General features: G+C 39.6%; 1 protein-coding gene across 1 annotated transcript in view; it reads right to left on the minus strand.

Annotated features, from left to right (window-relative positions):
• csmd1a (CUB and Sushi multiple domains 1a) overlaps window positions 1-16943 on the minus strand; it is a 297982-nt gene that overhangs the window by 175702 nt on the left and 105337 nt on the right. Inside the window, exons 4-7 of the mRNA XM_073463855.1 lie at window positions 15961-16155; window positions 14595-14802; window positions 1672-1784; window positions 91-168 (exon numbers count right to left, since the gene is read on the minus strand). Of these exons, the coding sequence (XP_073319956.1) occupies window positions 91-168; window positions 1672-1784; window positions 14595-14802; window positions 15961-16155 (594 nt within the window). The remainder of the gene's footprint in view (window positions 1-90; window positions 169-1671; window positions 1785-14594; window positions 14803-15960; window positions 16156-16943) is intronic.

A 16943-nucleotide genomic window follows, 5' to 3' on the forward strand; every position in this document is an offset into this window, starting at 1 on the left:
TGTGTGTGGGCATGAGCGTGTGTGTGACCAAAAGAGTTTCAACTTAACAGGACAGTCACACTATCTACAAACACACAGTAGTTTACTTACAGACAGCATTTTTGTGACTGGAGTCTTTACTGGGCATCATCTTCACCCCTCTGGACTTCAACTCTATTGCTTTCTTCACTGCAGAGAGGAGAGGAGATGAAGGTTTGTTAATTCATTGATAAATAATGCTTCATTAAATTGAAATTACTGTACATCTTTTAAATGCTTATTATTTTCAGGCTTGCCACGCAGTACACATCAACTATGGCTGCAATCCAGTAAGTGCTTCACACTCCCCCTCCGATAACAAACCGACAACAAATGCAACAGTGGCAGAAACTGAAAATTAGAACAGGGAAAAGGGAGAAGATATTAAAAGCCACTGAGAACTAGGGACAAGAGAGGAGAAAGAGGGGGGAGAGGAGCAAAGCAGGGGGAGCGGCATTAAAATTTATTCCATCTATTTTATCCTAAGTAGCAGCATTGCAGAGGATAACAGAAAAATCTGTGCTACAACCAAACTACATTCCACCGAGAAACAGAGTTGGCATGAAAAGCTCTCCCTCTCTCTCTATCTTTCTCTCTCTCTCTCAAACACACACACACACAAATACACACACAAACAACACATGCAGAAAGGAAATGACAGTGGTACCAATGGCGAGAGCAAGAGAATGGTAGCTCAGAAGGAAATGGACGGACAGAAACATGACCCAAAACCCGGCTCTCTTCCAGCACCACCACAGGAGAGACAGGTCTTGGATCAGGTCTTGTGTTTAGTGTAGGAAGCAGCCAATTAAATCTGAGCTGCCATGGAAACTAATATGCACTTTAAAATGCTAATTAAGTCATACAACCAGTCAGTTAGATGACAGGAAAGGTCTGGAAAGTCCACTCAGGTGGTTTCAGACTTCTGTCTTCAATAATTGCTGTTCTCAATTACAGTATATGTGCAATATGAATATATAATAAAAACAAAATCACTTTAATTGCCAGGTGCAAGTGGACAAGGACTTTGTCTCGGGCAGGTGTCACAGTTCACAACAAGACCCAAGAAACAACAAGCGATAGAGTTGCAGCTAAATATACAAACACTAAATACAACAATTAAATCACTCTGAGTAATGTACCGAATAAGCTGCATAAAATATCAGTAGAATAAGTAGATACAATAAATGGAATCTGCTGGATTGTGTAATTTACATGATATTACAAGACTAGTTTAACAACACTGTTTAAATATTACAGTGTGGATTGTGTTTGTCTTGTATTATAATGGTTTTGGCCTGCGGGAAGAAGGAATGAAGAAGATGGGCGGCCCTTGTTTTCAGATTTACCATGTCTCAGGGAGGGGAGACTTTGGAAAAGTGAGTAGCCAGGGTGAGAGGGTTCAGCCAAGAAAAAACTCCCATGTATTCCCACTCCTATCTGGTTTGTGATTTCATGTGTGAATTAGTTTGAAAGAAGAATTCAAGAAAGTTCTGACTGTGTAATAGACACAAACACACACACACACACACACACACACACACGCACACACACACACACACAAAGAAGTGCACACACTTTTTTCTGCTTCCTACAAATACAAAAAAGAGGCAGAGAGCAGACAAGTAATGAGACTGAAAGAGTGTGCTGTACCTTGGTACTGAGCGCTGAATCCTTTTCTTCGATGGTTGCTGTCTGAGGTGAAATGTATCCGAAGCCAGTTCTTACTTGATATCACTGGTGAAGGCAGGGTTGTGCCAGTCAGCCTGGAAGTAAGCAAATAAGCAATTATTTATATAAATAACAACATAACAAATACCAGATAGAGGTAGCTGAAATGTAGGCAGAGCTGAAACTTAAGTCTTCATATTTGAAAACTATCTGGAATGTGTCTGCCTTTCTACAGTAGCGTTTACTTGAACTAACTTTGTATTCCTTCGTGAATTTATACTATACTATATAGAACAGAGGAGCAGAGAAAGGAAGGCAGGTGGAAGGAGAAGGTATGATGTAACAAAACTCAAGCTGTTGTTGGTGAAAATCCACAGTATTCACCTTTGTGCTCGGAGACAAAGGTTCTCTCCAGTGAATAAAGTGTACGTTGCCTTGTGTTACTGTTGTCCACTGTGTTGTGTGTCCATGCGGTCTGCATTGTTGGTGAATATCATGCTGACAAAGATGGACAATGTTTGTTATAACTTTCTTTTACAGTGTCTGCACTCCGTCATGGATGTGCTCATGGAGGATGAGCTTTACATATTTTAATTTGCCGTAGAAAAAAACGAAACGTAGTTGTTGGAGGAAAGTGATTGAAAATTGCTGCTATGTAATTACGGATTGCAGCGTTATAGATTGCAGCATGACCAACCACTGTTGTGAAATTACCTGTCAAAAACAATCGGAAATACAGCATATCATACGAGGCGAATACATAGAACAACTTCAGGATCTAAATTGTTGATCTGAGGCCCTATACATAAAAAATATCCCTTTCTGAAGCAAAACTTTCCAGAGAGAGTTCAAAGTATGATTTTGATGTCACTTTGTATTGTCCTCTGAGGTGCAGAGGCTGGCTGTAATTTAAGGAGGTATTAGTTGAAAGGCAATTTGTTCCGCTGGCTTGGAAAGTGCGGATATGGGAATTGAATGAGTGATATTATCCCTCGCCATAATGGTCACCACTGACCAGAGGCAGAGCACTGCAGCTGTACAGTACAACACTCTCGTCGGAATGTGCGTTTAACTGAGGCAATATTTAACAAATATATCCGAAATTAAAAATATATGATAGATATGATTAATTGAAAAGAAAGCGAAAGCGACATTTCAAAGTTATCTCAATTATGATGTGTGGGATTTAGAGAATAAGCTGCATATGTATGATTATCTGTGATTCTAGGCTCAGGGTAGAATTAAATTATTGAACACCTGGTGTGTCTTTTACTCATTTATGATAAAAAACAAAGTAACACAGGACAAAAGGGAAAGAGAAATAGTAAAATAGGAGAGGTGAGTGGAGATAGTGAAGTAGAAGAAAGTCGATGGAGTTCACATCTTCAAAAACAGTTTCTAAAGCATCACCGCTGAGACGACGAGTTGGTTGCCTATGGTAAGTCTTACATCAGCTATAGCTGCTCTCGCATTTCGTTACCAACGGCAACTAAGGCGGTAGTAAAAAAAAAAAACAACAAAAAAATTAAAAATGTGGGGAAAATGGTGCACTGAGACAAAAAAAAGGAAATGATGTAAGACACTGCCTGGGAGCCAATGTTCTACCATCCTCAATAGAGCAACAAGAGCCACTGTAACTGCCCTTTAATAACGCCGCAGGTGTAGTGAGTAGATAGAGAGAGACAGTGAGGGAAGAAGAAACACAGATAAGGAAAAGGGCAGAAACAAAATATGAGAGGTGGTAAAAAAAATATTAAGAGCGCTTGTTAGAGGACCTTATTGAGTGCTTATTATCGGAGACACAAAGCTCTCTATCTTTGAAAGAGACAGCTCCAGAAACTCAGAGAAAAGGAATATGAAGTATCTCAGATGAGACAAAAGCACTGCCAATGTGTACGCCTGAAGGAAACCTAACTGTAATATACACACTGAACAGAGCACTAGTGGTCTAACAGTTAGTGTGATTAAATAATCATGCGTGATGATGTGCGAGATATGAGCTTAAAGACCAGAGGAAAGATTGTGGGCATTCATGAAGGCAGTATACGATACATAATCAGACATAACCCTCGTTCTGCACCTGACCCTGACTTATGACCTCCATGGGTTGGTGTGCAGGCAGATTTGACTTCCCTACGAACATGAATAAAAGTATTACCAGACTTTTTAGTCTAGTCAGAATTTCTTTTTTTTTTTTAAGTTTCAGTGCACTTTTACCCCAGTTATGTACGTGAGTGTGCGATTTTATTTCAGCTATACTTGCTAAGCCTGATAAAAAAAAATGTTCTTAGACAAACTGTCTGGTTTAGAAAAGGATTTATATGATGAAACAGCACGTAGTTACATAACCACAGAATCTTGGACTTTGCTGTTTTGTCTCAGACTGAAGTCAGTGGACATTTAAATCAAAGTAAGGGGGGAAACATTATATATTTTAATAGAGAAATGAGGGCTAATGAAAGAACAATTCAATACTTCGGTTGTGTATAAATGACTTGACAACACCAGCAGGAGAATTTATGTGCTATCAGCTAATAAAAGGTAGCAGAATATATATGACAGTGAATCCATCTTTAAGGTATAATTACCCAATCATATCATAGTTTAAGATGACTTGTGTCAAAGATATCTATGCATTGTGTTGCAGAAATATCTACTAAAGTTAGCATGCTAACCAGACAGTTGTTAAGAACATGGGAAACTGGTCCTCTTTAAAGACATCACTTTTTGACCTACAGATATAATATAAAGAAACGTCAAGTATCTATTTTATAATCGTGTTCATTGTTAAACGCTAAGGCAAACTCATTGTATGTGGAAACCTACTTGGTACTAAACCTGTTTCTGATTCTGATATCGCTTGTTTTAATAAAGATGAGGTGTGTGCTGCTGACTCACTTCCAGTGCTAGAGTCGTACCAACAAAGAAAAACAACTCCTGTTCAGTATTACATTGGGAAATAACTTCAGGTATTGTACTCTTACCGCCTCAGGCCCCCTGTATTTACAAAGTGGTGCTTATGTAATGGAAAATACTATTAATATGTGATGATAGTGGTATGATATTGTTGTAAATCTACTCTTTTTTTGTACAACTCCCATGTTATTGTGGAATCTGCTCTGATAAATCACATGAGGATGTCTGTCACTTCAACAATGTATGTCAAGACCCATCTGTGCACCTCATAATCCCATCAAGACGCACATGGCAAACCAGTACACTTTGTGGTTGACCTGATTGGCTGTGAGGTTTCGGGGGATAAGCCTGGCTTGTCATGTGACCCAGCGAGTGCTGAAATGACAGTCATTCTGGATGTCAAGTTGGCAAACACTAATGGAGAACAACGGTTTCAAAAAGATTAAGAGCGATAAGTCGTTCCCGGAGGAGCTCTTTGTGCGTAGTGCTTTGGAAGATTTCTTTTTGTTTGGCCTCTGTATTGTAATAAATGTGTGTTTCTTTACACATTTTGGTGATTTGGACTCTACTTCCTGCTCTCTGGTGGTAAGAAATCAATTATCGCAGCTTTAACAAATGCACAGAGAGCTCCCTGAAAATCAGCCCCCTTTCAAATGGCTTTTATGGAGTCGGGACTCAGGTTTAGGGCTGAGGATAGTACAAGGGTGCATGTTGATGTGCAAATACGTTTAACGAAATCAGAGCAATACAGCCATTGTGTATTGGGAAGGACAACAAGCTAGAGGAATATGAAAAGTAGAGAGAGAGAGAAACAGATAAAAAGTGAGATGTGCTGCATCTCTTCCATTATTCATGGGGAACGGCCAGCTGCCTGACACTGGGATGAGGGAGAGACAAGAGGTCAGAGAGGAGGAGGAGGAGAGAGGGATGAGACATGAACTGAAAGTAGGGAGGAAGAAGGAGCAAATGAGAAGAGAGGAGAGGAGAAACTGATAAAAGTTTGAAGGAAGAAGTTGTTAAAATGATAAGCACAAGGGGGAAGAGAGGCATGGAGAGACAGCTAATGAAGGACAGGCTGGACAGTGACCAGTAAACCAGGCTACTAGACAGGAGAAAACAGTGGCTAATGGATGAAGAACATGGCGGAGAAGGTGAGAGCAGGATAATTAAATGAACAGGAGCGAGGTTACACAAGCCGTGAGGACAGGTCGAAAGTTAAAAAGGGGGCCGCAAGGAAGCAAGTGTAAATGAGGCTGGACGTTACAAACACCGGGTTGCAGAGGATGGAGATAAATGAGAAAGCAAGCGAAGCTGGAAGGAGAGGAGTGATGGGAGAAAAGAGGAGGATGCAAGTTTCACATAAAGAAAGAACTCATATGAGGATAAAACAAAGCGGGAGGCGAGACAGAAAGGAAAGGTTGCAGAGCTAAAAAAAGACGAGAGGAGAGCAGATAAGAGAAAAGGAGAGGAGAGGTTTGACACACCTAAGAGCAGCAGACAATACGTGAAGAGAGGCCGAGCACAAAACAAAGGAGGGGTAGACAAAGAAAGCAGGAGCGGGGAGCAGGTATTTGAGTGCTTGCAGGAGCACTTCCCTATTAGACCTCTAGCTTTTTCGGTGATTCATGAACATCACAAAGACACAGGTATATCTCTCTACTGTCCAGACACTGTTGCTTTAGCCCTTGCCCTCCCTCTTGGCTGCTTGTATCACTGGCAATACATTATATCCACTGCTGCACTTATTGCAAGTCCCGGTGGATGTTAGCATCTGCAAAATGACACAAATGCAGTGTAAAAATAAATGATTGGATACAAGTCAGAAAAGTTGGAAAGCACATTATCCACAACAGATAGCTGTTTATTCCAAGTGCTTAGTGCAAAACCCTGGTACACCGGTACCTTTAATCTCATAACGCACCCACGCACTCACACGGAAAGACACACACAGACATGCACACACACAAAGGCAAACGCCGCGCCAGTAAACATAATTTAAAATGTAAATGTAATAACAGGACAAGAGAGGTGTTTGAAAATGGAGAGGAGAGACTAGGAGAGGCCTGGTGGTTACAAAAAAAGGGAGGAGGAAAAGCAGAAGAGGATCAGAAAAAAGGAGTAAAACGAGATGTAGCAGAGCGACATGAGAGGAGAGGAAATGGGAAGAAAAAAGAGATTCAGATTTGAAAGGCAGTGGAAAAGGTCTGGGCCTCTTCTGTGGCCGATGTCACTGAATTCAACATGGGAAGGCACTGAGGATGGACAAGGATCATTCACAGCTGCTGCAGGCCTGCTGTGGGTCCCTTTGAATTGAGAGACAAGGCCAGCCATTCCCGGGTTTCAGTAAGGGGGCCAGAGGGTGTGTTCAAATGATCAAGGAATCCCACAGCTAGGCCTTTTCTGGGAAAGCCTACTAAGGTCAAGGTGTTCGAAAACCATTGCCAGAATAAATGTTTACTAAGTACGTTTCTGCAAAACCACAGGTAAGTTCAAAATGAATGTTTCTTCATGTTGCAACGTTGTTTCGGTTTGATTTTCTGTTTCTCTCTGGCCATAACGCTGTGCTTATGCTCTGCTTAGGTTTTAGCACAAAAACCACTTGGTCAGAGTTAGGAAAACATCGTGGTTTGGTTTTGGTCGCCACAATAACGCCTGGAGATGGTCCGACTTCCCGTGAAAAATTACCGGCTTTGGCCACCAATAAAACGGCTGGAGATGGTCGGAAATGTCCCCACAGACTTAAGCTGCAAACCTCCTTCCCCTCCACCTCCTGATTTGACGTTCAGTCATGGCCAAATCACGCATATAATGTGAGTGTGATCTGCCACGTTGACAAATGTCAATGGCGGATGTATCTGTGGTTTGCAGTTTGCTAAATATATATATATATATATATATATATATATATATGTGTGCTCTGTTTTTGTCATGGAAAACTGTATCATGTAATTCAAGTTGTTTCAGCAGTGATGGGGATTTGCCGATCCCTACATGTGTGTGTGTCTCCATTCAAGCAAAGCGAAGGTCTCTGATAAGGGTGCGTCCTGCCTTTTGTTCTGTTTGTATTGAATATAGCAAGGAAGTCAGCAGTGACATTAGCTTGGCATTTCTGCTGTTTGCAGTTGATGTTGTCCTCTCAGGTTCATCAGAACGTCATTCTGGATTCCTTGGGAGAAGTTTACTAAACATGATTTGCTTGGGATAAGAATCAACGGCTTCATGACTGAGATTAGTTGTTCGCTCGTTCCGTGAAGATGAGCAACTGCCTCGTGGAAAGAAGTTCTGGGAGTTTAACCCAAAGATACATTCCAGACAATAGACACAAATTAAACTGCACACTTCATGAGTGTGAGCATGACAGAAGTTTGGCCAACAGCAGGAACTTGAGACAGTCACGGCAAATGATAAGGATGCTTTGCCAGTCAACTGAGAGGGGGCTCTTGTGGGAGAGCTAGGACAAGCCACAGGAGCCACATCTCCCAACTGGCCTTGATTGTGAATTTTGATCCCTCAGAAGAAGGAGGAATAGGTTCTGCAGTTCTTACCCTGTGGCCACTGACTGATTTCGTCGTGGTTAAATGACTAGAAAATGACCTGGATAAGCAACTAGAAAATGGACGGCTGAATGGAAATTACTTTGCTACTACTGTTTCTGTCACTGCCAATAAAGTAATTAAAAATGAAACTGTGTGTGCCTGTATCTGTGTGTGTGCATGTGTGTGTGTGTGTGTGTGTGTGTGAGCGAGGGAGAGAGAAAGAAGCAGCAGGGAGTCAGAGAGCGAGAGAGAGAAGTCAGAGGTAACAGAAAGGAAAGGAGGAAATAAAGGAGAACAAAACTCAAAACATTTCAGTGCTAATTGGTGGAAATGTTCTAACGGCCTCACTTTTTAATATAACCCATCCAGGTAATAGCATGTTTACTTCCAGGGCTTTTGTCTAAATATTTTCTGTCTTCATATTACAACGATTTCCTTTTTTTGTCTGTTGAAAGCAACATCAGCAAACTATGTCAGAAATGACCAACAATAACCAGAGAAAACAAAGCTGTACAAGTGCGGTGACGCAGGGAGGAGGGAGGGGATGCTAACTGCAAAAAGGACGACAACAGCGCTTACAGCAGCTTTATTTTCTGACCTGATGATAGTGCCAGGAGGAAATTCAAGTGACCACAAAAGTTAGTATAATTCTTTCTGAGGGAGACATGAATGTGCATACGAAATTTCATGGCAACACCTTCAAAATTGTCAAGACATTTCACTGACAACCACTAACAAATATCACCAGTCATTAAGACAAAAATGGGTTAAACACATGAGTGATTGATTGGATCACTGTCTGTATGAACAAATTTGTGTAAGTTATTTTTTTGACTGCGGCGCTCATAGTAAGTTGTTCATACTGGGGTCGGCATTATTCTGAAAGCTTGTATGCTAGGACTTGAAGTCAGTTTATCATACAATATCATACGTTTATCATGTGTAGACCCATCGAGACAGGCCCATGAATTCTTGCAGGTGTATTGGATTAAGGAAGGAGACCTGATTTTCTGGGTAATAGTTTCATCACATTATGTGTAGTGACCCTGTTACTCAATTAAAGGAATAATTGGCAATTAGGGCCTTTCATTGAGTTAGAAGTCTGGAAGAGATAGGATGGGAAGGGACTCATTTAATGTGAAAATTCAGAGATTTCCATCATCGTCTTCAAATCAGCATAACAAACCCCTGCTTATTAAAAAAAACCCTGACTATCATGGGGATGATACATTACAGCAAATTCTTCAGTTTTCAGCACTGGCAACTGGGTTAAAATCAATGTGAATAATGTAGTGAGCAATAAGGGACAAAATATGATTAATCGCTATTGGTCGTGCTCCTTGGATATAATGGCCTTTAGCAGAGTAAGAATTCATTCAGTCGAAGAAAATGACAGTAGTAACACTGTTGGGCTTTAAGTATTTCAGTTTTGTCTTGTGCTTTTAGAGACAAAGATGAAGGAAGAGGAGGGCGGAAAAAGAGAGAAAAGAAGACGGTATGGCTGGAGGGAGCGCAGAGAATAGAGAGAAAAAGAGATAAATCAAGAAAAGAGAGATAGGTGGAAGGATAGAGGATATGAAGTACAAAAGTGGAGAGAGGTTTAAGGGAAAAGGGGACCCGCTGTAAACATTAACAAACTGATAAACAGAACTAATTTTAAGCAATCAGAAAGAAAATCTGTTCAGATGTGAAGATATCGGCTGCGGCAACGTTACAGATAAAAGCCTATATACCATGTAAAGCTTGTACTCAGGATAAGCTGTTTATGTGAATTCATATTCAGGTCACCAGAATCTTGGTACAAACAAAAAAGAAGTGTATGAGACTTAGCAAGGAATCAAGTAAAAACTGTGAGTAAAAACTGTGGAAAGTTGCCTAGGCATGTCTTTAGATATGGGTAATTTCTGTCTGTGTTCTCAGAATAAGAAGGTTAATCATGCAATACTAAATAGGAAAATTGTGTTAACATAAAAAAAGCTAAAATACTGAATATTTACAGGATATTAGTCTGAAATTAAATGCATCCAGGAGGCTATGACATGATCAATCCAGAATCATTCATTTGTCAATAGTGTTAATGACTTTAACCCTTTCTGTCATGTTCACTGCTAATTACAAATACAGGCTGATCGATTCTGTGACAAAATACTGTTATTGAAAGTCTGTGATCAAGAATGAATAGTAAGCTAATAGTGGATTGTCATATTAACCATCTTGAGTCTGTCTATTTACAAAGTAAAATAACTTTTTTTATCAAAGCCAAGCGAAGAAAACCAGTTTAAAGTGCTCTCGTTTGTGTTGGTACAACAAAAAGATACTTTTGGAAAATACGTTTTTAAAACTGTGAATTATTACTATTGAATATAGTGATTTACTGAAATAAATAGGCCAGACTTTTAATAAAAAAGGCCCAAAAATGAGTTGGGATAAAATCACTTTACATGTAAATAGACTGTATTATAGTTTACTTCTTTTTATAGCCTAGAATTACTCCATAATAACATTTTTAATGATTATCACTAAAGATTTGCACATTATTTCAGGCTCCTAACATGCCATTTTTCATATATTTTAGGTTCCTGGCAGCTTTATACTTTGTTAAATTGACAACATGGGAAGTCAAACTTTTAGCTTAATTTGAACTGAAAATGTCAATTTACCAAAAAAAACCAAAAAAAAAAACCAAAAAAAACTGAACTATGGAAGGTTGAAATAAACAAATAAAAATCAAATGTGTCTCATCCAGTCTTCTTTCTGAATTGTGTTATCTGGTCAAATTCCTTCCTTTCAAGAAGAATCAGAATCACGTTGAATCATGGAAAACAAGAGTCAATACATGCACTGAGAGGGACAGATGAAGCTGTGTGAACTGTTGACCTTTCACTTCCTCAATAGAGGAATATTTGAAAAAATACATACAAAAAGCCATACATTGTGATACAGCCATTGGACTGTAGAAGGCACCATCATCACAAATGCCTCAAGGTCTTATGAAATCGCTTTTTCTGTCTTGCTGACCGCATCTGTGTCACTATTTTTGTCTCCGTTTTGGCTGCCTTTATTCTTGCATTCCCCATCCTCTGTGCAGCCTTCTTTATATTTCACAAACAATCCGGGTGAAATAAAGTTCACATTAGCCAGTAACTGCGGTCCTTTGCCAGTCTGATCTCACACAGCAGGCAGGCCTCAAAGCATTGGAGCCTCAGAACTGATATAACTGATTATCCAGGACATAATCTTTCAAATTAGACTAAAGTTGCATGAAATGTTTTGATAGTTCAAAAACAGGATACACATATTAACTTATAACTGTCTGCATGAACAAATCCATCTCAAGAAAGGAAATATAAAATGTGAGATGATCATTATTTTATCCTGCTGAATTGAATCACAAAGTTAAATTGTTCCGGCCCTACTCATGTATGCGTGTGTGTTTGTGTGTTTGTCGTCTGTGAGTGTGTGTGGGGTGTGTGTGCTGGTCTGTGTGTCCATGTAACAGCTAGTCAACCTGACATTCAACCTGCCAGCTAGCAGACAGGAACATGAAACAGGAAATTGCTTTTGGGACAGCCAATCAGAAAAAGCTCTCGGTAAACAGGAAGAACCCGTCACAGTGGTCCTGTCAGGTGTCAGTCACTTTCACAATGACCTGCCCACATGCCTCAGTGAAAGTGTCAATCATCTCTTAATCCCTCCTCTGGAGAAAAGTACTTAGGATTGCATTAGACTTTGCCTGGCAGAAGCCCGTTTAAGTTTATTTTTAAATGATTACATTGTTTCAGGACCTGGATCAGTGAACTTTCATTAAATATACAAGGCGTCTGGGTGGCCTATGGCGGCTAAGATGCAAACCATTTAATTGCCACATCTCTGGTCCGGTTCCGACTTGGGACCTTTGCTGTGTGCCCCCTCTCTCTCCCCTTCACTGTTTTACCTCTGCATCTGGACTGAAACACATATAATACAAGAAAAAAGTGAATATTGATCTAAGTTCACTTTGTTTGTAAGCCTAGTATAATATACCTGTAGTGAGTTTGTATCAATTCATATCTGCTTCAAACATAAATGTATTTTACTTTGAAATGATATGCTAATGAATGTCCCAACACTAAACAAGGCATTTCCCATTTTCATTCATTTATTTTTGCAGAAACACATTTCCAAACTAAAAAAAAAAAAAAGCTTTCTTCGGGATGTTACGATCAATCCTTTAAAATCAGAAAGGTCACGTCAGAAGGCTTCACTTGATGCAGTCACCTTTTCCTGTGTGGCAAAATGTTGGGTGTGCTCTCCAGTACACACCCTGTCTTCCCCTGCATTGCAGAGGGTGGGTTGACAGTGGTCCTTGAATGTTATACTGTCAGAGACGAGCTACGTGTGTGCATGTATGTGTGTGTGTGCGTGCACTCTTGAGTGTGTGTAATCTGTCAGTGCCTCGAGAAACGATCAACAGCTCACACAGTCAGAGGGCCACTTAAGATCTGACACACACACACGCACACACACACGCACACACACGCACACACACACTGTACCATGAGAATGCCACGGTTGATGCGTACCGCTCTGCTGGTGACAGGACTAAACGTGCAATTATTCTCCATTCCTTTTGTTTCCATCTGGTGCTCTCCTCTCTGCCTTCTTCACTCCACTTATTTATCTGTCGGCCTATCCATTTTATTCTTCTGCTGGTTGCGCCACAATCATGAACCATTTTCTACACATGGATGACACTTACATCTATCAGCTGAAGTCAGGAGAACATGAAAAATGGGAGACAAGCGTTTTTTGCGAGACATGGTGATGTATGAATACATTTTCAGGAATCATATTAACCAGTTAGAAAAGATTAAAAATCCAAAATTGTGTCGCCGCTGTTACACAACATTGCCTCATCACATTATCTCCCCGGATACAAACGTACCTCATTGCATTGACGTTTATATTTACTGAATCGAAAATGCCATGTGACATTGCACAAAAACTATGTATTATATGCTATATAATATTTGTTATATGTAATAAACATATAAGTTATGTGGCAGCAATCAATATTTGTAGATTGATTTAAATGGTGTTTTTTACTCTTCTGTAAAAAATCAGATGTAAAACATGGTGTAAGAAAGGCTTATATAGACTATATGTCCAAGATGTACAACCTTATTTTCAAAAAGTTGGAAGGCTGTGTAAACCGTGAAAAAAAAAGGGAGGCAATCATTTGCAAATTAGCTGTGTTTACTGACAGCGGTTTTACAAAGTGTTCCTGGGCCCATGTAGTAATATAATTTTTACAAGCATGTGGTTCACAAAGTTGTGAACCTCACTCCTTCCTTGTTTGTGAACAACTGAGACCAAACAAGTGTTTTTTGAGCATTACACAACTTCCCCAGTGTTTCGTTGTCCCTGTCCCAACTTGTTTGAAACATGTTGCTGCCATCAAATCTAAAACAAGCATATATTTACAAAAATCAATACAGCCGATCAGGTGAAACATTAAATCTATTATCTTGGTGCTGTTTAGAATTGAGTCTAAGTCAAAAAACGATTAGCAAATTGTTTTATTTACTTTTTACACAATGTCCCCACATTTTTGGAATCTGGGTTGTAGTGTCATTAAACATGCAAAGGTTTGAAAATATGTTTATGCTTCATAAATACAGGACACACACTGAAACCCAGGAGCGAAAAAAAAGAAAAATCACAATCTAATACTGTCGATTTTCTGAGCAGACCTGCCTCTCAGGCATCCGTGTTGTCATTACTGATGGAGGCCAAACTACTTTTTAACTCCCACCCTCTCTAGATTTTCCCAATTCCGGCAACTTGAGCGACAACCCTGCATGCTTAACCAGTAGGCTGCCTCCAACCCTGCAAAAACGCATCTAAGCCTTCAATGGAGATGTGTGATATTCTGAACAAACCGACGTTAATTCCCATAGTGCTCTGAATTTAAAAAACAGAGTGTGTTCTGGTACAACAGAGTACCAATTTCCAAACGCAACCAAAGAAAATGGGAGTGAAAACAACAATTTATCACCTTCCCTGTGGGATTTGAATACATCAGGAAGATCAACAGGACTCCTGTGCAGCTAATCAATCAGCCGTTGTATATGTCCTCCCCAACAACATCATTAGTACTCCTTTAATATTAAATGCCCCCCTTTAAAGCATACAAGTTAGAGAAAATTGCAGTGAAAACAACAACTGTTCTCTTAATGTGAACAAGTCAGCTAACATCAAATAAAGCATCTAGGCAGCTGAAACTTGAAAACTAGTATATGTGTGTCCACCTTATACAGAACAAGGCTATGGTGTCCACTTTTTCTGTGTGTGTGGTTGTATGTCTATATTATTCACCTGTGTGTGCTTTCATTATCACCCCACTTAGCATGTGGTGTCCCCCCCCGTCCCCGTCCCCGTCCCCGTCCCCCCCTTGTACGAAATGTATCTCACCATATGCTGGGCGCCTCTGTCCCGCTGATTTCCAGGAAGTCATATTTGTCCTCTAACAAGAAGTCGTTGAAGACAAGAGCTATAGTGTCCCCGGGTTCAGAGAGGATTGACCATGTACAGTCCAGGTTGTTGTCGTACTCTGCAGGGTATCCAGGGCTAGTTATCGAACCTGCAGTGCCTCTTAATGTACCGCCACATGCTCCCTCGGCTGGAGAGAGACAGAGAGAGAATGAGAAGGAATAACAACTGTTCAACATAACAATTTTACACAGAATGTTCTAGTTTTCTTTTATCTGTTTTATGTTTTTTTTTTGTCTGTTGTATTAGTTTTTTTTGTGTTTATACCATTTTTGATCCTCATGAGTCTCAAATTGTTTTACTAGTTAAACTGGAAGGAAGGCAGAAGCCCACAGTCCTCTGTTAGGACCTGCTGAGGAAATAAGGCTGTCTGAGTCTATTCTAAAAATGGACTTTTATTGAAAAGCAGAGTTTATTTTATTGGTTTTAAAACCTGTTTATTCTTTTAGATTTAGATTTTGCTCTTCTTGCATATTTCATCACTCATTCATTTCATTGAAGTAAATCACTTTGTATTATTATCATTATTATTATTATTATTATTATTATTATTAATAAATGTGTACTGTCTTATTATCAGCTTTTCAGTCACTTGTCAAACAGGAGCTTCAAATAATGTTTTTATTGACTTGATTAATTGATTGGTTTATTCATTGATTGATTATTTGTTTGACTGACCGATCACAACATTTTCACATTACATTAGCCTCCATTAGCCTAATGTTATATTTGATAAATTAATATAATGCACGGGTTAATAAGAAAAGTCTAACACAAAATGGTGTTTTTCCTTTTAAAACCCTCACCATCATTTCATAAATGCAACATGGGTACATCTTCAAACACTGAACAAAGTGTTTTTTGTGGAAACGGGAGAGAACATCTACCATATTGAAACGAAAACGGCAGAAAATTAAATCATTGAAGCATCTGAAAAAAAGAAAGAAAAAACTAAAAATGCAAAGTGACTTTTGCAGAGATTTATTATAAGATACCGAATGCCTGAGCTGAGCTTTTCAACCATCACATCAAACTTGGACAGATCTGTTTGTAGACTAATGAACCATTAGAAGGGTTTTGCTTGAGGATTTGGGCTCCATCTGGTTCAGTAATCAATGCGTCAGGGCGTCTTATCTTCCTCCGACCTGTGACTGCATCTTAAGGTCCTTCAATTCTCATGAACTTTGCAATTAGAGTGGGCATTTGCTCATGTTTTAACACTCGTTATGTCGGAGTTGGCACTGGGCATTTCTAGAAATGACAAAGAAAGACAGAAAGAACATTTTACCTCTACAAAACGGTGATGGGAAGTCCCACTGTGCTCCACTGCCAGGTGATACAATACATGTGAGGATGCTGTGTCCTTCCAATACAAAACCGGACTCACAGCTGTATCGGATCTTGTCCCCCATGTTGTACCGCGAGCCATGAATGACTCCGTTTGGAATGAGGCCGGGAGTGCCACATGTATGGCTGGGCAGGACTGAAAAAGAGAGGAAATTGTATTTGATTCACATTTAAAACTTAAAAAAGTTATAATCTGACTGCTTCAAAACATAACACCAAAAACAACCACATTCATTAAATCAGCTGACCAGAGAAGAGCCAAGCAGCCAGCAAGAGCTCAAGAACAGAAAACAAAGTCAACTTCATAATCATGGCTCTATTTGAGAGCAATCTACCCCTTTGGCTTGTGACACCTTGAAACAAATCAGTTTCCATTTGAGACCCGCAGGTCACATATATCTATGTGCTGAAAGCATGTTCAGTCGAAGAGTCCTTGAAGCTTCTCAGAAATGTTTCATTTGAATCATTTTTACTTGCCTGAAAAATAAAACTATTCAGTATTTTAAAAAGAAATTGTTAACTCCCTTTAGTCAAATGATTCATCTCGTGACCCCTCAGATTTATCTTGAGATCCCTTGTTCAGTCTCAGCAAATGGATGCCATGACACCTTCTCTAATGTTAGTACATGGGCACGGGCCAAATTAAAAACACAACATACAAAAAAAAAAAAAAAAAAAATCTCAAAGATGGTGTCTGTCATTTGAGGTTGTTTGTTCAAGTGTGCATTTTTCTGTAAAAAAACGGTTTTAATGAGTTATTTGATGCTGTACCAAAGGGTTGAAACATCATGATTGACAGTTGAGCCCTGATTGTGATTGAGTAGGGTCAGAGCACGATACTGCCGCTCCATAGCTCAATCACTACTGTGCAGATTCTGGCTCCAAATGACGTCAAAAGATGGCAACGCTCGTATCCTGGATTTT

The sequence above is a fragment of the Pagrus major genome, chromosome 4 (genome assembly GCF_040436345.1).
Source record: "Pagrus major chromosome 4, Pma_NU_1.0".
In the NCBI taxonomy this organism is placed as follows: Eukaryota; Metazoa; Chordata; class Actinopteri; order Spariformes; family Sparidae; genus Pagrus; species Pagrus major.